The sequence below is a fragment of the Marmota monax genome, unplaced genomic scaffold, assembly GCF_021218885.2.
Source record: "Marmota monax isolate L192 unplaced genomic scaffold, Marmota_monax_Labrador192_F-V1.1 WCK01_AAM20220418_F8-fsc00462, whole genome shotgun sequence".
Classification (NCBI taxonomy): domain Eukaryota; kingdom Metazoa; phylum Chordata; class Mammalia; order Rodentia; family Sciuridae; genus Marmota; species Marmota monax.
This window is the reverse complement of record NW_026694290.1, coordinates 218,424-239,036: the sequence shown is the minus strand read 5'-3', so window position 1 is coordinate 239,036 and position 20,613 is coordinate 218,424. Positions and strand designations below refer to the sequence as shown.

The 20,613-nt window shown below is 43.7% G+C and overlaps 1 gene segment (V, D, J or C); it reads right to left on the bottom strand.

Moving 5' to 3' along the window:
* Positions 1-16,850: 16,850 nt before the first annotated feature.
* Positions 16,851-18,553, bottom strand: LOC131425054 (immunoglobulin lambda variable 3-9-like). The segment is given in 3 exon segments: positions 16,851-17,026; positions 17,774-18,048; positions 18,427-18,553. Coding segments are annotated over 3 exon segments (354 nt in total).
* Between the last annotated feature and the right edge of the window lie 2,060 nt (positions 18,554-20,613).

Below are 20,613 nucleotides of genomic sequence, written 5' to 3'. Positions count from 1 at the left end.
AGGCCACCTTAAAAGTATGTAAAATGTTTCAAATCTCTGTAGGAGATATGAGTACACAAATATATTGGAATAACCTGGAGTACAATATATGGCTGAGCAATGAATACTGTTCCCTATCCCGAAGAATCAACATCAGGACAAATTCCTAAACCTTCATTGCCCTTCCACTTACAGAGTCAAGAACCTGGATCTTTTGGCTCAATATCATCTCTATCTACAGAGTGGGGAGTAACCAGAAACTTTAGATCTGGGTGTCATGAAGCTTGAAGGAATTGATTCATGCAAATCATGAAGTATTATGGGGTTTCATTTTTGTAAAATTGATGCTTGTGATGGGCATGTTGGAACAGAATTTCTGAGGAAGTTCCCACATCCTCACAAACACCACAATTATTACACATGGTCATGCTCAGAGATACCTCCCCCCCCCCCATGCACACAACTGAACACCACCAAATGACAGCTGCTTAAGAATCATAGTAGATGGTCATAATTCTTCACTGGATTATCAGTTGTCACCACATCCCAATCCTCATTTCCAAAAGAAATCTGAATCCAGTATAATTTTCTACAAAAAAAAAAACAAACAAACAAACAAAAAAACAGGAAAGTCCAACCTATTTCAGTATAGATATTTTTTATCAGTATATTAGGGAGTTGAGAATACTTATATTTCTCATTTGCTGTAGGGCTACCTGTAGTTGCAGAAAGGAAGACAGTGTGAGCAGGAGATCATTCGCACAAGTCTACTGTTGGCTGTGGTGACATTAGATAACTAGATGGGAAACAGCTGTTGGGGCAAAGATCACAAAGTAAGGCAGAGAGGGAACTTGTGAAAAGACATGAGCTTTGCATGAGGGATTTCTCAGGTACAATTTGATGACATGCACAAAATTTTTTTCTACCAAGGAAAAGTGCCACTGAGGAAAATGCTCACTACAATCATTTGACAACTGTTGTTGTCATAAGTTAATGTCATCTTGAATCAAGCTCAGTGGTAATACATGTGTAGTTGCAATTCCACCACAAAAGAAACTGTATAAGTCATCTATAATGAACACTGTTATAGTTTCATGCCTGAATTTGAGTTAAAAGAAAGAAAACAACATTTATGTCTTAGACAAAGCAGTATCACATTACCTCCTCAATATATTGTGATTTTTCTTCTCCCCAGTCAATTGGCACCACCTCCATGATTACCCAATTGCAATATAGGAAAATATAGTGTAGCTGTCCGTATGTTCTGTTAGCTGCAGGGTGGGCTGAACACCCGACCCTTACCCATCTGGTTCCTTAGTGCTTCTTTGCCTCAAGGCTGAACACTCAACCCCACTCAAGGCTGAATGCTCAACCCCCACCATCTGGTGCAGTGGAAATCCTCATCTAGCCCCTGCCCGGTCTGCCTGAATAGGCAGAAGATGACACCCTTAGCAACTACTGTGTGATCCAATCACTGTACGACAACAAGGCAGCTTGCAGACCCAGAGACCCTGTTAGATTTAAGCAGCACAGCAAAAGGGATATAAGATCTTCTCCTACAAGAACCTTCTCTTTTGCTTTTGCTCTCTCTTTATCTCACTTTGTTCTCCCCTCTCTCTTTCTTGTCTCCTCTCTCTCTCTCTATCTCTCTCTCTCTCTCTTTGCTCTCTGCCCCCCTTTCTTCTCTCTTTCTCCATTCTCTCTCTTGCTCTAGCTCTCTCTCTCTCTCTTTCTCTTGTCTCCTCTTTCTCCTGTCAATCAGACACTGCCACAATAAAGATCTCTTGGTCACTTCAAGTGTCATGGTTCCTTTCCTTTCACATTCGTTTACTGAAAAATTACTCAAGGGGCTTTCTTGCTGTGGACATGGGTCTATGGTGGATGGAGATGGCTGTTTAACACACACAGGCTCATTTGCTGCTGGAACATGATTGTTAGTGTAAGCCAGGAAAAATAAAATACAAAACAGAAAAAAATGGAAGGAACTACAACGAGAAATGAAGTATTACACAGTTATAGTAGAAGATTTCAGCATTCCTTTAAAGCACTTGACAGATCTACCAGGAAGAAAAGAAAAAGTATACTGTTGAATCATCATCTCTGTTATAGGTCAAATTACTTCCACCCAAATACATGTTTAAGTCCTAACACCAGTACCTCAAAAGTTTACCAGGTTTGAAAAGAGATTCATTGTGTTAGCAATTAAAGATATACTCTTGGAGAAGGGTGGACCCATTCTCCAAATAGGGCATCTGTTCTCAAGAAGATGGGGCACACTCATGAGGGACTAATGCTATGTGATGATGGAAGCAGAGAGTAAAGTGCTGCAGTTGAAAACCAAGCAGAACAAGGATGGCCACTAAACCAGTAGAAGTTAAGAATGGGCAGGAAAAATTCTTCCCTAAAGTTTTCAGAAGTAGCATGGTCCTGCTAACAGGTCAATGTGGGATTTCTAGGGAATAGAGCTCTAGGACAGTTGCATTACTTCAACCCAAGAAAGCTGGTACTTAGATATGGCAACTCTAGGAATTTACCAAAACCATTATCAATCATATAGATCTAATTGGCATTTGTACAAATACTTCATACAACAAGAAAAGAATTAAAAATTTTTTCAAGGTCACATGAGGTTTTCATCAAGATAGAAAGTATTTTGGCCCTAAAACATATCTTGAGATCATGAAAAGAACAGAAATCATACAAATTTTGCTGTCAGGAGAAGAGAAGTTGGCAGATTGGAGGAAGAGTGCTCCCCTGGAAGTTCTTCAGTGCCAGGCTTACAAGGCAAGAAGATTGCTTCCTGATGAGGTGGGAAACTAGAGGAACTTACTAAAACTTAATAGTGAATGGAAAAAAAATAAGTCACAGAGCATAGAAAGTCGGAAACTCAAGTAAAAGAATGATACATTACAAGATGGAAGCAACACTAAAGGTAGATAAGGATTTTATTTCTTGTAGCTCTGGGACCTGTAATGCAAACAGCAGGAATACTGTTTCACTCTAAAGTGGGTGAAAGAGGCATATCACTAAAACCCAATACTGGACAGTCAGAGTCTTAGAGAAACAGAAACTTGGGTGCATTAAACAAAGAATAAAAAAGGAGAGAGTACATTCTAGCCAAGCTGGTGGCAGCAACAGCAGCCACAGCAATAGTGGTGCTGCTAGGTCACAGAGGGAGGAACAATGCACAGAAACAAAATAGATAGATTTAATGTGAAAATCATGAGATCAGAGAGGCAACCTTTCCTTGGCCAAAGAAGAGGCTTCATTTCACTGTACACTCATGCAAGAAGGGAGCTCTGGGACTCCTGCTGTCCCCAGAGAACAAGGCAGGAAACACCTTGACACAGTCAAGCTGATGCAGTCACTGCAACAGCCTGGAGCTGGGAGATATAAGTAGGTATGCATGCATGGTCCTGAAAGGTCCTGCCACAAGACCTAGGCTTTGCCTGGCTGAGCTAGAGCAAAAGGCAAGGAGAGCATTTTCCCCAGGGGAACTCAAGTCAGAGATGTGGAGGAAAGCCCTGGTCCCTTCCCCCTTGAATGCCTCCCAGGACCAGCTGAAGGGGGTTGAGAATTTGAAGGAGCTGGTGTAAAAACGAGCTGGTGTGAATACATGCTCAGACAATAAGCCCAGGAAGCTTGGAAAGGTCACTCCACAGGCAGCAGAGAGGGTGAAGAGTTTGCTCCCTCACCCCACAAGTGGAATCTGGAGGAGACTCCTGAAATACAGTTTCCCAGCAGAGATTTGCAAATTCTGGACCCTAAGAGTGCACTGATATAATCTCTTCAGAGCAATCACCACAAAGTGGGGCCTGATTGGACCTTAGCCCCACCTATGGAACTCCACCTATAGGAACTTCTCAGAGTCTTCTGCCGTGAGCCTCCCTAGGACTTCATCAAACTCGTCTGTGCAGACAAAAGTCAGGGAGACTGTACCTCCCAGCCCATCCTATCTCATACTTTGCTGAGAAATGAAGCTGAGAATTTCTGAACTCCAACTGGAAATTTGATGATCAACACAAAAAGAAGGTTTTAAGAACCCATGGCCCTTACTCCTGAGCTCAGTACATAACTCAAGATGAAAAGAAAAAAAAAGCAGCTGGTCAAAGATAGGGAACACATATTCTCATTGACTATTTTGGCCACCTCAGTGGAAATAATTTCTTAATTTTTCATTAAGAATATCTTTTTTTCTTCTTTAGTTATTGTGTGTGGGATTTTTTTGTCTTTTTTTGTGTTTATGTATGTACTGAATGATTCATATACATATATAGTTATTTGTTTACATTTTCTCATTTGTTTCATTTTTTAAAAATGTAGTTATTTTCCCTTGCCATATCTCTAAAGGGTTAGGATTTTTATTAACATATTTTGTTTTATATCATTTTTATATTATTTTTCATTTTTCTTTGTCTTGTTTCTCTTTTCTCCTGATAACAGAATAACTTTTTTGATAAGTTTTAATAGTAGATCAAGTTTTCTCTCCTGCATTCTATTTTCTCTTTACATAAGGAAATATAGTTTGAATAAATAGGATTATATAATTTGTGTAATCCCTACCCCATTTGTGTCCTTCTGATTATTAATACAGTGGATGACATAGTAAACATTGGATACTGAATGTCAAAATTAATGTATTAAGAATAAAAGTACACAGGATCAGTGCAATAAAGAGATGGTTGTTCTAAAAGATAAAAAAGATTGATAATCCCTTAAACAAACTAAGCAAAGAATGAGAGGGAAGACATAAATCAACACAATTAGAGATGAAAATGATATATCACTACAGAAACTTCTGAAATCTATAGGATAGGTAGAAACTATTTTGATAATTTAGATACCAATGAACCAGAAAATCTAGAAGACATTGACAAATTTTGAGACACAAGACCTGCATATATTGAACCTGGAAGATAGAGACAACCTTGACAGAACAATATCTATAAAGTCATGAAATTGAATCAGCAATGAAAAGCCTTCTAAGAAAGAACAGCCCAGACACAGATGGATTCCCAGCTGAGTTCTACCAGTCCTTTACAAAAGAACTAACAACAGTCTTTCTCAAATTATTCTATGAAATTGAATGTGAAAGAACACTCCTAATTAAATTCTATGAAGCCAGTATAACCATGAGATCAAAACTCTAAAAAATCTAGGAATAAAAGCCTCACACCAATATACCTGTTGAACATAGATGCAAAAATCTTGAATAAAACATTAGTAAACTGCATTCAAAACCATTATTAAGAAGACCATACACTACACTCAATTGAGCTTTATCCCAGGAATGCTAATTTGGTTCAATCTGCAAATTTATAAAAGCAATTAACTACTTGTTATGGTTCACATATGAGAGTACCTGAAAAAAATCTGTGTAAGACAATGAAAGAAGGGTGTGATATGATTGGGTTCTGAGAGCCTTAACCCTGTTGGTGAGTTAATCCCCAGAAAGGAATTAACTGAGTGGTAACTAAAGGCAGGTAAGGTATGGAGGTAGGTCATTGTGGGCATGGATTATAATTATATATTTTGTCCCTGGAGAGTGGAGTCTCTCCGCTTTCTGAACATATTCTGAGCCAGTATCATCCATCACACTATTCCACCATGATGTTCTACCTCACCTCAAGTCTGAAGAAATGGCACATGCTGTCAAGGGACTGAGATCTAAAAACCATGAGCACCCCAATAAACATTTCTTTCTCTATTTTTTTTAATTGGGGCCTTTGTTCCAAGCAGTGAAAAAAAAAAAAGCTAACATACCACATAGTTTGATTAAGAACAAAATTTTTAAAGTAATCTCAATAGATGCAGAAAAGGTCTTGATAAAATAGAGAAACCATTCATTTCAAAAATCATGGAGAAACTTGGGATAAAAGGAACTTAACCTCAACATTATAAAAGTCATATATAAAAAATGCAAAGCCAATGTCACACTGAACAAAGATAAAAATAAAAGGTTTTCCTCAAATATCAGGAACAAGACAAGAATGTCCACTTTTACCATTTCTATTCAATATAGTTTTCTAAAGTCAAGTCACAGAAATCAAGCAAGAGTAGGAAATTAAAGGGATACAATTAAAAAAAGAAAAAATCAAATTATCCCTGTTACCTGGTGTCATGATTCTATATTTAGAAGACCCAAACTTTTCACTGGAAGAATTCTAGACCTGATAAAATTAGCAATGTAGATAAAAGATCCACACTCATAAATTAATAGCATTACTAGCCTCCCACAGTGATTCAGCTGATATAGAATTCAGGAAAACCATCCCTTTTACAAAAATGTGACAAAGTTCCTGGGGATTAATATATCCAAGAGGGTAAAATATCTCTACAATGGGAACTATAGAATGCTGAAAAATAAGTGGAAGAAGACCTCAGAAGATACAAAGTTCTCCCATATTCTTGGAAAGGCAGATTTAATATTGTCAAAATGGTCATATTACCAACAGCAATATCCAGATTCAATGCATTCATCCCCTTCAGACTACTATTGATGTTCCTTAAAGTATTGAAAAACCCGTCCTGAAATTCATTTGGGATAATAATTATAATAGTTTTCCAAAGAAATTCTGAGCAAGAAAAAGCGATGTAGGAGCCATCACAATTTTATTACAGAGAAGAGTTGCCAAAACAGTATGGGGCACAGTGGCACATGCTTGTAATCCCAGCAGCTCTGAAGGTTGGGGCAGGACTATTGCAAGTTCAAAGCCAGCCTTAGCAAATTAATAAGGCCCTAAGCAACTTTGTAAGACTCTGTCTCTAAATAAAATATTAGAAAGGGTTGGGATATGACTCAGTGGTTAAGTGCACCTGGGTTCAATCCCTGGTTAAAAAAAAAAAAAAAGGGTTCCGTGGATATCATGGGTGGATGCCCTTGCAATGGAGCATTTCTAAAGATTCCAGGCCCAAGTCTCACAGTGAGCACTGCTTCCCACAGGACAAATGATACCAGAACTACATCACTAGTTCATGCAGAATTACCAATTCTGAACCCTTATTGTATTGCAGCCTCTTTGCTAAATGTTATAAACAAGACATTTCAGACAGACTGTAGCTCTCCTGTAAAGTGTCCAGGTCCAGAGAAACTTTTGTGACACCCTTTTGGGATATTTAGTGCTTTCACATTATACATAGGAATCAAGAGTGATGCTTTCCCCTGCTACAATAGCAGTATTTGCAATGTCATCAGATCACTTGATACTCTGGCACCAGAGTCTAAACCTGTTTACATCACCATCATCATCTTCATCCTCCTCCTCATTACCACCTTTGTTACTCTATCACCCATATTTGCAGTGCATGGTGGAGGATTTCCCCACTAGCCCTGTGCCCTTTCTTTCAAACATTGTACTTTCTTCTATTCTCTGTGGGGAAAGTGTTACTATCACCACACAGAAAACCAGCTATTTGCCAATCCATTTTCCACATTTCCCCAGAGGAAGACAGGAGTATATATGCTCTCACTCAGTGAATTCCAGGCTTAGCCACTTTTTAATCAATGAGGCCCTTTTTGTTATTGTATCATGTAATTTGGAAAAAAAAAATAAAGATCCACAGAAGTCTTCCCATTTCACAGTGGATGTAGTTGAGGCCCAGAGAGACTCAAATGCCAGGACAACAGAGAACAGTTTTGTCAAATTGAGGAAATGACCCAGGTAACCTAAATGTAAATGTTGGTCTCTTTGTAACATAATTTGTCCAGGTTTCCTAAGGAGGAGGGAGGGCATGAAGCCAGGTTCAAAGGCACAGCTTGTGCCCTACACAGTTCATTGCCCACTCCCCCATGGCCTGACATCACCAGAAACCCAACTCAACCTACAGGTGATGGTGTCCATAGGACTGTGCCCAAATTAGAGCTGGCAGTCATGGAAAGTAAGCAGGCTGCTTTGCTGTGCAGGGCTGATCCATCTCCTGATGATTCTTTCTAAATTCTTGCCTGTTACCATCTTTCCAGAATTGGTGGTTGACATGGTTCTCATGGACACCTCTATAGGAGGAATCTGATTTTCATAAGAACCCAGAACATTTTATTTCAGGAGACAGAATTTAACTCTTAGAGGCCCACCCACACCAAATCCTCTGCATTTAGGTTAGGTTGGAGGCCAGGCTCTGGGTCTTGTGATGATGATTCTGGGGGCAGGGCCTTGGCTTGTCAGCTCTGTAGTGGGAGCAGCATAGGATTCCAGGCCATGCCAGAGATGCCTTAGAGCTCTGCCTCCTGAAGCCATAGCTGGGGAGGGATCTTATTCACAAAACAGAATGTTGAAAATCAGGGGTCTGTGAGTGATACTGGAGTTGATGCAGTTCTAGATAGTGCCAGAACAATTTAGAGGGGCCCAGGGGGAAGGGGTTGGAGTAGGAGGCTTTTTCAGTCCTCTTTTCCAGCAGCACTGTGCCCCCCACCCCTTGGAGAAAGAGGCTTCTGCCCTACTCATTGCAGCTTCATAGTTGTCCTTAAGGAACCCGTGACTCTAGCACCAAACCAGGAAGGTACTGAGGTACACTCTGGACTATAGGGCTACACTGGCCCTGCAGAGGGCCTGGCCTTTGAGGATGAGGTAGTAAAAAGGAGAAAGAGTGTCTGTGAGGAATACTGAACAAAGGAACCTCAAATATCAGATTCTTCATTTTAAATGCTGCCTTCATTTTAAATTAGTGTCTCTATTCTTGTGAAATTTAGACTTTTTGTACAGGCATATATGGATTATAAGAATGAAGGAATAAACTCTGTTTTTGATGAAGAAATGGGTGTTGTATTTTCTTTGATACACTCAGTTATGACGTTCATATGAGTAATGAAGAGAATTCAGGGTTCAATTCCCGCTGGATGATAAAGGACCCTAAGTCTTTTAGGAGATTTGGGTGGAGTGAGATGTGGACTGAAGGAGGCATCCCAGATGACCTCATTTTCCATCAGAAGTTCAAATGGATTTGGGACTTCCTGGAGGTTTGGGGGGCTGTTTCTGGAGCTATTGAGTTGATTCAGGGGAATCAGGTTAGTCCCCTGGCACCTACTTAGTTGTGGAGGAGGCTGACCTCCTCAGAGGTGTTTACTCTGGTGCCCCAATCACTTCCCTGAAGGTGATGGGGACAGAGGCTTCTGGCTATGTTGCTTGGTCTTCTCTCTTCAGATCCTGACATGGAATAGAAGGAGGACCCTGGGATTAGAGAGGGGAAGCTTTGGATCAGGGAACAGAGGGATCATGGATGAAAGGCAGGCATGATAAGAGTGGGGAAGACACTGCTGGGAAGGAACTAGAACAGAGATAGCCAGATTTTTCTCCTTGCTAGACCTCAGAGTAGCCCAGGAAGTCATGGACCTGGGAAGAACATTCTGTCCAAATGGAACTCTTCTAAGGATACCACTGGGGGACTCCACATGTTTATTCCTATCCTAGTGGAGAGTCTCGTGGAACTGGGATGGTTGACGTAGCACCTCTCTACCCTATATGTGGATACAGAAAGAACAATCAAGGCTTGCCTCAGAGAAAATGCCCGTTTATTGAGGTAGCTCTGAATATTTATAGAGCTGGGGGTAGTCTGACAGTTGAAACAGTTTAACAATTTAACGGTTTTGGCAGCTGGCATGGGGTGTGTTCTAATTGGTGGGTAAGGATCATGTGAGTCAGCAGGACTCACCATTGAATGGCTCTTCTCGGGGGATGGGGAGGTTAGTCTTTGGATCTGGGGAGACTCCCAACATTCCCCCCTTGTTATTAAATAAGAGTGGGCATCGACTCATTCTGGCTGCTTCCAGCTGAAATGGGGCAGTGTGGGAGAAAGAGAGGAGGGAAGTAAGGAGCCCCCACAAGAGGGAAGAGAAGACCGGTATCAACGAAGGTTCCTTGCCACCACATATCCATGATGACGTCAGTCCATTCAGCACAGGTCTCTACTGGAGGTATCATCAGTAGCCAGGAGTTGGTAATTCCTGAGGAGAAGCTGGTTAAAAGCTTGATTAGAAATTTTACTCACCTGAGTCCGAATGAACTTTATGATAGGGGGAAGGAACAGGCACAGGGAGTTTTTATAGCCCAAATCTAGTGGGGTCTCTGGGTCTGCAAGCTGCCTTGTTGGCACAAGGGGGGTTAAGTGTTTAGCCTTGATATTTAGGGATTGGGTGTTTGGGCTTGAAGCAAACAGGTGATAAGAACCAGACAGAGGGTTTGAGAAGCCAGGTCATCCTGCAGCTAACTTTGTTTGGCACGACCTGCAGACCAACCTGTCCTGCACCTAACACCCTCAATTCCACTCTTCATTCCTAGTCCAATCTAGCTCCCTCCCCTCTCTATTAAGGCTACTCTTCAAACTTTCTCCTACCTGGGTGTACCAGCTTCGTTCTCTCTTTGCCTTTCTGGAAGGTGGCCAAGAGAGGACGGTGGCCCATAGTTACCATATTTCCCTTTGAAAGCAGTCAGATTTCTCCAGGTTTTATGTGAAACACCTCAACTTTAAATACTGATACTTGAAATTCTTATGAAACTGGGAGGGTAAACAAAACACACATGTTCCTCCTTAGGCCCAGAAGGCAACTGGTAAAGTGCTCTCTTATGATCACACTTATTCAGTGGTCACCATGCTCTGGACACCTAAGTGGTTTGTCAGAAGGAAAACATACAACAGTCCCACTACTGGCCAGATTCAAGCAAGTGGGGGGGACTGGCTGGAAGGGGCCCTTAGGGTCACTTGCCTTGAATCTTCTGACATAGGGCAAAGAGAGGACCCAAGAGGGGCCAGAAATGAGGGGGAGCATTGACAAGAGTACTTAATGACAGGTGATGATCATTGGCTCTTCTGATGAAGGTGTAGGAGTGCTGGGCTTAAGCCTGGAAATATGAATCCATGGGGTAAGTTGGTTATTAGTTAGTTTGAGTTTGGCCATTGAGGGTGTGCACATAATCACCTGAGCAGGGCCCTTCCATTTTGGTTTTAGAGGGGGGCTTTTCCCCTGGTGGGCAATAGTAAACAAGTTGACCAGTTGTTAAGGAGGTAGGGTTTTGAGAGAGACTGGAGTTAGGAAGGAGCCAGTCTTGATAGCACCAGAGTTCAGAGTGTAGATGGAAGAGAATGTGCAGGGCATAGGGTTTCAGAGATGGGTGGAGTTCTGTAGGCAATCCAGGAGGAACGAGGGGACGGCCATACATGACTTTGAAAGATGAGAGATTAGAAGGTTTTTATGGCAAGGCCCTAGTGTGCAATAAAGCCAAGGGGGGAACCTTTACCCGGTCCGGGCTTAATTCCATGGTAAGCTTGGTGAGGGTCTCTTTAAGGGACTGGTTGGTCCTTTCAACCTTTCTGGAAGCCTGGGGGCGGTAAGGGCAATGGAAATGCCAAGGGAATGATAGCACATGAGCCAGTCCCTGAGTTATCTTCGAGGTGAATTCTGGGCCATTATCTGATTGGATAGAAGTGGGCATCCCAAAATGGGGGATTATGCGAGTAAGCAATAGATCAAGTACTGTAGAGGCCCGTTTGTTAGAAGTGGGAAAGGCTTCAACCCATCCCAAAAAAGTATCTACCAATACAAAAATATATTTTATGTTCTTTACTCAGGGCATGTTGGTGAAATCAATCTGCCAGTCTGCAGCTGGGGTATGACTATGGGCCTGATGAGAAGGGAAAGGTTTAGGTTTTATTGGTATTGGTTTTCTGGCAGATCTGACAAGCAGAAGTGATCTGTTGTAGGAGGGTCTTATCGCATGGTGAAAGGGTGAAAAAGGAGTGAAGGAAAGTAGTAAGACTCTGTGGACTAGAATGGAATAGAGAGTGAAGAAACTGGAAGAGTTTCTGTGGATCTTTGGGCTGATCCCCAGTGGTACGGAAGAGTAGTGGAGAGGATATAAAGCTTTGTAGGGCAGGGGATCAAGCTGCTTGATCAGCCATGGAATTCCCCATAGTATTAAGGGAGGAGTCAGTTTGGTGGGCCTTGAAATGGTTTATTCCCAGTTGGGAAGGCAGCCTGGAGGCTCGTATTAGGCCAGAAATAATTGTGGAATTAATGACTGCCATCCCTCTGGTGGTCAATAGCACCCTTTCTTTCTAAATGGCTGCGTGGGAGATCAGGATATGGAAGACATATTTGGAATCTGTATACAGGGAGAGGGTTTTTCCCTCCACTAGCTCACATGCCCTTGTGGCAGCTATGAGTTCAGCTTGTTGGTTGGTGGTATTGGGTGGGAGAGGTTTTGCCTCATTGATGGATGAGAGGGAAATGACAGCATACCCCACCACGTTAACCCCTTCATGTATAAAGGAGCTACCATCTGAGAACCAGATGAGGTATGAAGAGGGCAGGGGTCCCTCAGAAATAGTGGTAGGGCAGGGTAAAATTGTCTCTAATACCTCCAGGCATTTGTGGATGGGATCTTGTGAGGGAGAAGATGGGAAGAGGGAGGCAGGATTTAATGAAGAGCAGGACTGAAAAGAGATAGAGGGATTTTCAAGGAATGAGACAAGGAGAGATAGAACCCTGGAAGGCAGAAGTGACTGTAGCCCCTTGTAAGTGAGGAAATCCTTTAGATGGTGAGGAGATGAGATGGTTAGTGGGGAGCCAAAGCTAAGCTTGTGTGCTTCTTTCTGAAGGTCATGGGCTGCTGCTAGGGCTCTGAGACATGGGGGCCATCCCCTGACGGTGGTGTTGAGCTGTTTGGATAGGTAGGCCACTGGTGCAAATGTGGGGCCATATTCCTGACCCTGAATGCCCAGACTTTGTCCCTGTTTTTCATGTATAAAGAGGGTGAAGGGTGTCGGGAGAGGTCGGGGAGATGCAGGGCATGTGCTCGGAGGAGGGCCTTTTTAAGGATTGTAAAGGGCTTCCCTACCCCTGAGGGTAGGTGTTCATCTTGGGGGCCCTGGGCCAAGTTATATAGCAGCCTGAAGAGGAGGGAGAAATTAGGAATCCAGGCCCTAAAGTACCCAGCCAAACCCAAGAAGGAGAGTATGTCATCTTTGGTCTTTGGTGTATGTGTAGACACAATAAGCTGTTTTCTGTCTACTGTAATGGTCTTTTTCCCTTGAGAGATAGAGAACCCTAGATATGTGACCTATTTACATGCTATTTGGGCCTTTTGTGGAGAGGCCAGATATCCCTTCAAGGCCAAGAAATTAAGTAAGAGAACTGTGTCGTCTATTGAGTGCCCTTTGGACGGGCTACAGAGGAGAAGATCATCAACATATTGCAAGAGGGTGGATTTGGGGCACTGGGGGGTGAAAAGATTGGAGGTCAGAGACCAAGGTTTGTCCAAAGAGGTGTGGACTATCTTGAAATCCCTGAGGAAGGACAGTCCAGGTTAGTTGTTGAGAATGTCTGGTGGTGGGATCTGTCCAGTTAAAGGCAAAAAGATCTTGTGATTCGGGGGCAAGGGGAATGGAGAAGAAAGCATCCTTTAAATCTATGACCAAGAAGTGGGTGGCAGTGTGGGGGATCTGAGATAGCAGGGTGTATGAGTTGGGAACCAAAGGATGTATGAGCCTAATGGAGGTGTTGATGAGTCATAAATCCTGAACTAAGTGATAGGACCCATTGGGCTTTTCTACCACTAGTGTGGGAGTATTTTAAGGGGAATGAGCAGGACGGAGGTACCTTTGCTAAGAAGGTCCTGAATAATAGGTTGTAGGCCCAGAAGAGCTTTTGTGGACAGGGGGTATTGAGCCTGATTGGGGAAGGTGTTAGGATCTTTGAGATGAATGTTAACTGGTGAGCAGGAAACCATGTGTAGAGAATCAGATGTGACTGTGTAACTATTACTGTCCTTGATGGAGTCTGCCTGCAAATAAGATATTCTGTCAAGGTATAGATAGTTAACAGCAAACATGCTTGAAAACGAGGTGTCTGCTGTCCTTGGGAGAACTTGCTTGTAAACGGGATGTTCTGCCAAGTGGGCTAGGAGGGCGCTGAGAAAAAAATTATTATCTCTTCTTAACAAAGAGCAGAGCTCAGCATGCTCCGGGCTGAGAGTAAATTAACTATGAGAAGTGGGTCACTTCTGATTAGAAAGTAAAACTTCTGTATGCTATGTTTAACTAGCTGAAAGACCTGATTTATTGCTGTTGGAAGGCTACCTTCTTTATTGCTTATATACAATAAAGGACTTTTTTTTCTTCTGCTGCTTAGCTTCCTCTGCTTCTTCTTTCTTTTTAATGCTGACCTGCGAGTGAATTACTGCAACACTGTGGAGGGGGTGTGGGTATCCCATACAATTGGGTCAACCAGGTTCGTAGGGAAGGGGTCCTTTTTAATGTCAGTCTCATAAGTGGAGCAGAATGGCCAGTCTTCTGCCAAAAGGCCAGAAAAGATGAACAGGCCAATTCTGGGGCCTGACTGATGCCAGGAGCCCAAATGTTAATTGTTGTATTAAATTTGGAAAGAATATCTTGGCCGAGCAAAGGAACTGGACTTTGGGGCATAACTAGGAATGTCTGAGAGAATGGGAAGTTGTCTATGGAACAGAATAATAGGGGAGTCTTTTTTGGACAGATGATCCTTCCTCCTACCCTGACAATAGAAGATGTGGATGGCACTGTTTGTCCCCAGAATTCTGTCAGGACTGAGAAGGTAGCCCTTGTGTCAAGGAGAAAATCAACCTTGTGCCCATCCACCTGAATCCACACCCTGGGTTCTTGCTTATTAATCCTTATGGTCTTGGACAAGGACCCAAGGCTCCATCAATCTCCAATTGCTATGCCCAGAAGGTCAGAGGGTTCCCTGGCTATAGGCTTTCTACAGAATCTAGGACAGTCAGAACCCCAATGACCTTGTTGTTGACATTTAGGGCATAGGTTACACAGAGTGCGTGGTGCGGGGCGTGCCTTGGCCCAATGTCTGACCTTGCCATGCTTGAAGCAGGTGCCCCGGGGGTAGGAGTTTTCAGTGATGGGCAGTGACCCAAGGAAGCACCCTGCAGCACCTGGGTGAGCATTTGAAATTTATTGTGATCAGCCCTGTGCTTGCAGTGCTTGATTTCCTCCTCCCAGTTGTGAAAAACCTTAAAGGCTACTACCAAGATCTCAGTCTGGTGGGTGGCAGGGCCTTGTTCGAGCTTTTATAGTTTGGCCCAGATGTCGGGGTAGCTCTGCAAGAGGAAATATGTCATAAGCGCAAGACGGCCATCTGGGGTTTCAGGATCTAGGTTAGTATACTGCTGAAGGGCTTTTGTAAGCTGATCCAGAAATTCTGATGGGTCTCCTCTCACTTTTTAGTAATCTCTTGTAAGTTTTGGAAATTGACAGCCCTACATGCTGCTTTTTTGAGCCCAGCAATAATACATGCAGATAATCAGTCCCTACTCTGTATGACAGCTTGTGTATTATAATCCTAGTCAGGAGTTTGATCTGGGGCAGCAAGTGGCCCCGGAGGGTTATTGGGATTAACTCAGTGAGTTTCATCCACATAGGCTCTGGCAAGTTCCCAGACTCTGGTATGTTCCTCAAGAAGGAGAGTGTTAGCCAATAACATATATATATATATATATATATATATATATATATATATATATATATATATATATATATATATATATATATATATATATCATGGTGAGTGAGTCTATAAGCCTGGAAGACCCATTGAAACTCTCTAATGTAAGTGGTGGGATCTGTAGTGAATGAGCCCAACCTTTGCTCTAGTTGCATGAGGTCATTCATAAAAAATGGGACATGTATCCGGATAATGCCCTCAGGTCCAGAAACCTCTGTTAAAGGGACCATGGTTTGAGGGACTGGAGAGTGGGACCTAGTTTGGGGGGGACTAAAGGTGGCAGGTGGAGCAGGGGGAGCCAACGGGGGAGGTCAGTAGGGAGGGGGTTCATCTGCCGGATCGAAAGGAAGGTCAGTAGGGTCATTAAGGTAAGAGCGTAGGTCAGGGTAAGAATGAAGAAGAGAAAAAGTTTCAACATAGGGGATCTCCTTCTACTTTTTTGAGCTCTTGCAGAAGTTAAACAGATCTCTGAGAATTGCGTGATCTAGGGATCCTCCCGGTGGCCATTGACTTTGATTGCCCAATTTATAGTAAGGCCAATCTTGTGTGCAAAATTTCATGAGAGTCTTGGGATTTATATCAGGAGTGGGGGATACCCAATCCAGATTAGCCAGGAGGCATTGTAAGGGGGAGTCTGCAGGGAGGGAAGAAGAAGCCCCCATAATGGTCCCTAAGAAGGAAGTGGGAATGTGGGAAAGGTCCGGACCAGAACAGAATTGGATGAGCCTCCTCACAGGCATCCCCACAATGGGAGCTCAACCAATATGACTCAGGAGAGTAGGGGCCGGGAGAATGGTTGAGTGGTCAACCGAGGGTCCAGCCGGCAGGCCCAGAACAGACAGTAGTCACGGACCACTTGGCACCAGGCTTTTCGGTTTATTTAGGCCAGGAGAGGGACAAGGGTGGTGAGAGAGAGAGAGAGAGAGAGAGAGAGAGAGAGAGAGAGAGAGAGAGAGAGAGAGGGGAGTGTCTGTCCTTCCAACCCTCAGGACCTCTCGCTCATGAGCCGGGTTCCAGAGAGTCCACCCTGATCGGGAAGGTCATTGTGCGGTGCGTTCTCTCCTCCAGATTGGGTGTCAGAGGTTTGCTGGATGATCTCGGTCAAAGCTCCTGCATAGCCCATCTGAAATTGGATACGTGATAGGGGAACTCACCTACTGAAGAGCCAGTTTGTGAGCAGCGCTTGAAAGAGTGGATGAGGAGGGCAAGCCTTGAGAGAAGGGGCCCTGGAGCAGCAATGAGGAATTCCCCTTTCCCGGGTTTTGGCACCAATGAAAGAATGATCAAGGATTGCTGTCGGGGAAAATGCCCATTTATTGAGGCAGCTCTGCATAATTATACAGCGGGGTGTGGTCTGACAGTTGAAACAGTTTAACAATTTAATGGTTTTAGCAGCTGGCATGGGATGTGTTCTAATTGGTGGGTAAGGATCATGTGAGTCAGCAGGACTCACCATTGGATGGCTCTTTTTGGGGGATGGGGAGATTAGTCTTTGGAGCTGGTCCGATTCCCAACAGTTTTTCTCTGTGAATGTCACATGCTCCCCTCTCTAGTGGTCACTGTCATCTGCAGAAAATATTTGTTGGGGCTGAGGACTGAGGCCATCAGTGTCAGTTTCACTGTTATCCCCAGGACACTTGTGCTCAGGAGAATGAGGGAGCAGTACACTATAATTCTTTGCTTGGGACATTCCTGAAAGCTGATTTCCCAGATAAACAACTGGTTTCATTGAAGAAATGGTTCTGACCTGGGCAAGCAATGAGCTTATCAAATAGAAGTTTAATAATCAACACCCACAGCAAGAAGCCCCATGCCTAGTGTGTACCAACCCTACCCAGAATAATGCTGGTTACATGAATACTCCTCAAAACCTTTTTTGGCAGACCTGCCTTAAACTTCCCCAAAACACATCCTCCAACCCTAGAACCATCCCTTGTCTTAAGACCTATTGTTCCCCTTCTTAACCATATATATGACCCTGCCACACTGAAATTCTCCTTAATACTAAGACTCCATTTTCTATGACTGAGGACGCGCTGGGTCTTTGGGAGTTGGCAGTTAAAGTCAATAAGAATGACTTGCTCATATTCCAATAGAATCAACTGATCCTGTGGAGGTACAGGGGATTTCCCCTCTACTCTCATGAATATGGGGACAGGGGTGGGAGTTTAGTCTTCCTCCAATCTATGGGGCACACTTTCTGCTGTCAAGGTGACCAAGACAGGGAGGATCCTTGGGTGCCAGGCTGGGGGCAGGTTTTGTCCCACTTCCCTGTCTGCCTGTGTCACTGTGAGCAGCATTGCTATCCTCTACCTGACAGTAATAGTCAGCCTCATCTCCAGCCTGGGCCTCACTGATGGTCAGGGTGGCTGTGTTCCCAGAGTTGGAGCCAGAGAATCGGTCAGGAATCCCTGAGGGCTGGTTGCTATCTCTGTAGATGATGAGCAGAGGGGTCTGTGCTGTCTTCTGCTGGTACCAGTGCACATATTTATTTCCAATGCTGTTGCCTCCACAGGTGATTTTGGTCGTCTGTCCTGGGGTCACCGATACTGAGGATGGCTGAGTCAGCACATAAGAGGCTACAGAGCCTATAAGGAAATAAAAGGAGAGGGGGACTAATGGTTATAGAAACTTCCCATGAGATTCATTCTTTCCCCCTGGCCTGGAAGAGCTTGAGAAAATCTGTGGGACCAGGCTATCCCCTGGCATCCAAACCAGCCATAGGGGCCCATGAACCTGACTCAGGGATGGAGATTTGAACCCATGAGCAAACGCAACACCTTTCCTCCTCAGGCTCACACAAGCCAGAGAGCACAGTGTGGCAAATTCAGCCCAAATTTATCTTTCAGCTGGTTCCTGAGCATCCTTCCCACCACAGATAAAGCTCTGCTGAGCTCAGAATTAAGGCCAAGTTAGTTACACAGGAGCCTTGAGCTGGGGTGTATGTTGGGGCCTTGGGTCAGCACCTGTGCAATGAGCCAGGAGGCTGAGGAAAAGCACTGTCCAGGTCATGCTGTCCTGAGGCTGCTTCTTGAGTTCCAGGCTGAGCTGTGTTCCCCCAGGGGCCTCTTATTCCCTTGTTGGGGACAGCTGCCTGTTATGCAAATCATCCCATGTCAAGGCTGCTACTGGAGGAAGTTGTGTGATGTTTAGAGCAGGGCTTAACCCCAGGGATGCAAAGAAGGGAGGGGCAGCCCTGAAGAAATACCCTCATCTCACAGAAGACTCCTTTACTTGCTGGCTCCAATTGCTGGACCATGTCTCCATCCAGGCTGTTTTTCAGCCTTGAACCTAGGCTGGCCTGGTTATATAGAGACGAGTCTCTCTTTGTAAACTGAACCAACTGTATGGTTGAAAATTGGAGGTTTTGCCAGCTATGGGATCCTGTCCCAGATACAGTTCCTAGGCTGTGCATGTCAATCAAATTCCTCTTAGAGTGTACCTGGTATCTTAAAGGTCCAATGAAGTACAATATCACCCTATCCCTTGTGTGAATGCCTCATGCAGATTTTGAGTGCTCTGCCTCACTTCTCTAGCATGTTTTGGGCAGGTCTGACAACTATGGTGCAATACTGACAGGTACAGAGCATCAGCATGAATGATGGCTTGAGGAATCCTGGACCTCTGCCATGTCCCAACAGGGACATTCTACAATGATCAGATCTGGGAGACATAGACATCAAAGAATATGTATGTCAGTGTAAATGACAATACTATAGAAAAATCCAGTATGTGAAATCTCCCTGACAGGATGAGATCTGCTATTTTGGAAATGTGTGACAGGTCCAGATTTTAGCTCCATTACAATGAGCTGGGTGTGGTAACGAAGAGTCAGGAAAGCAGTAAGATTTTTTTTCTGCTAACAAATATGGGAATTCAAGAAGAGCTAGATATGAGAGAAATGGAGATAAAAAAATTTGTACTTGTTTGAAACAGGATGTGTAGCAAAATGACACTTTTTCCTCTGAATCTTGGGGTGTGGGCCCAGCACATACTTAGGGAGGCTTTGTCAGGTGGTTCTCTAGTGCCCCCTGGTGGCCTCTCCACATTGGGTGCTTCCTGTTTAGGGCATCCTTGGTCAAGGCACAGATTCAGAACTAACCTCTCAGGTTGAGGATTCCTTGATGTTTGGCCCGGGGAGGAATTTCATCTTCATTCTACAGATGTGACAGTATCAGGAACAGGAAGGAGCAGCTCAGATTTAACAGGAAAATATGAACAGATGCATTAGGAAGAGGAGGGTCAGGACCCTTCTGAATTATCTCATCATATTTCTTTCTTTCTTTCTTTCTTTCTTTCTTTTTAGAGAGAGAGAGAATTTTTTAATATATATCATTTTTAGTTTTCTGTTGACACAACATCTTTATTTTATTTTTATGTGGTGCTGAGGATCAAACTCAGCACCCCGTGCATGCCAGGCAAGTGTGCTACCACTTGAGCCACATCCCCAGCCCAATTTCTTCATATTTCTTTAGGGTGGTGTGTGATCATGGAATTGGTTCCATAGCTTGGTGCTGGGTGACATTGGAATCAGGAACTGGGTCTTCCTAGGGTCAGCTTTCAGTGCTGAAGCTCATGTTTGTAGAGTCAACATGAGTGAGTAGTGAGAACCACAGACATAGACAGGAGACCATTCACCACCAATGTTTATTCAGACCCACTGTGGTCTACACCAAATTCCATCCTGGGAATTCAGCAGTAACATGATGCATCTTTTGCACTAAGAGTTTCCAACTTCTCATTGGGTCTGTGCTTTGGACACATTTAGTGTGCAGTCTAATAGTCTCTCCCACCCACTAGAGCCTGGGTTTTTTCCCCTCTCTTTCTTGAAAATCCAGACATTTTTTCCATGTATCAAGCATCCAGTGATAAGTATATAGTACAACACACAATAATGACATGGAACATTAAGTTCACCAGAATTCCTTGTAAGGGAAATTCTGCACTTTTAAAGGAGTGAAATATATAGGTTCTTGCATCATTTGCCTCTTAAACATGGGTGTGATGGCTGAAGCTGCAAGAGCCGGACATGAAGAAAGTATCAGCAAGCCAAGCCAATCGAGTTTTGAGATAAGGGTATTCCTAGAAAGATGGGGCAATCTCACACTAAGCATTCTGAGGGGGAGGAGGAAGGAGAAGTTTGTGAGAGGGAG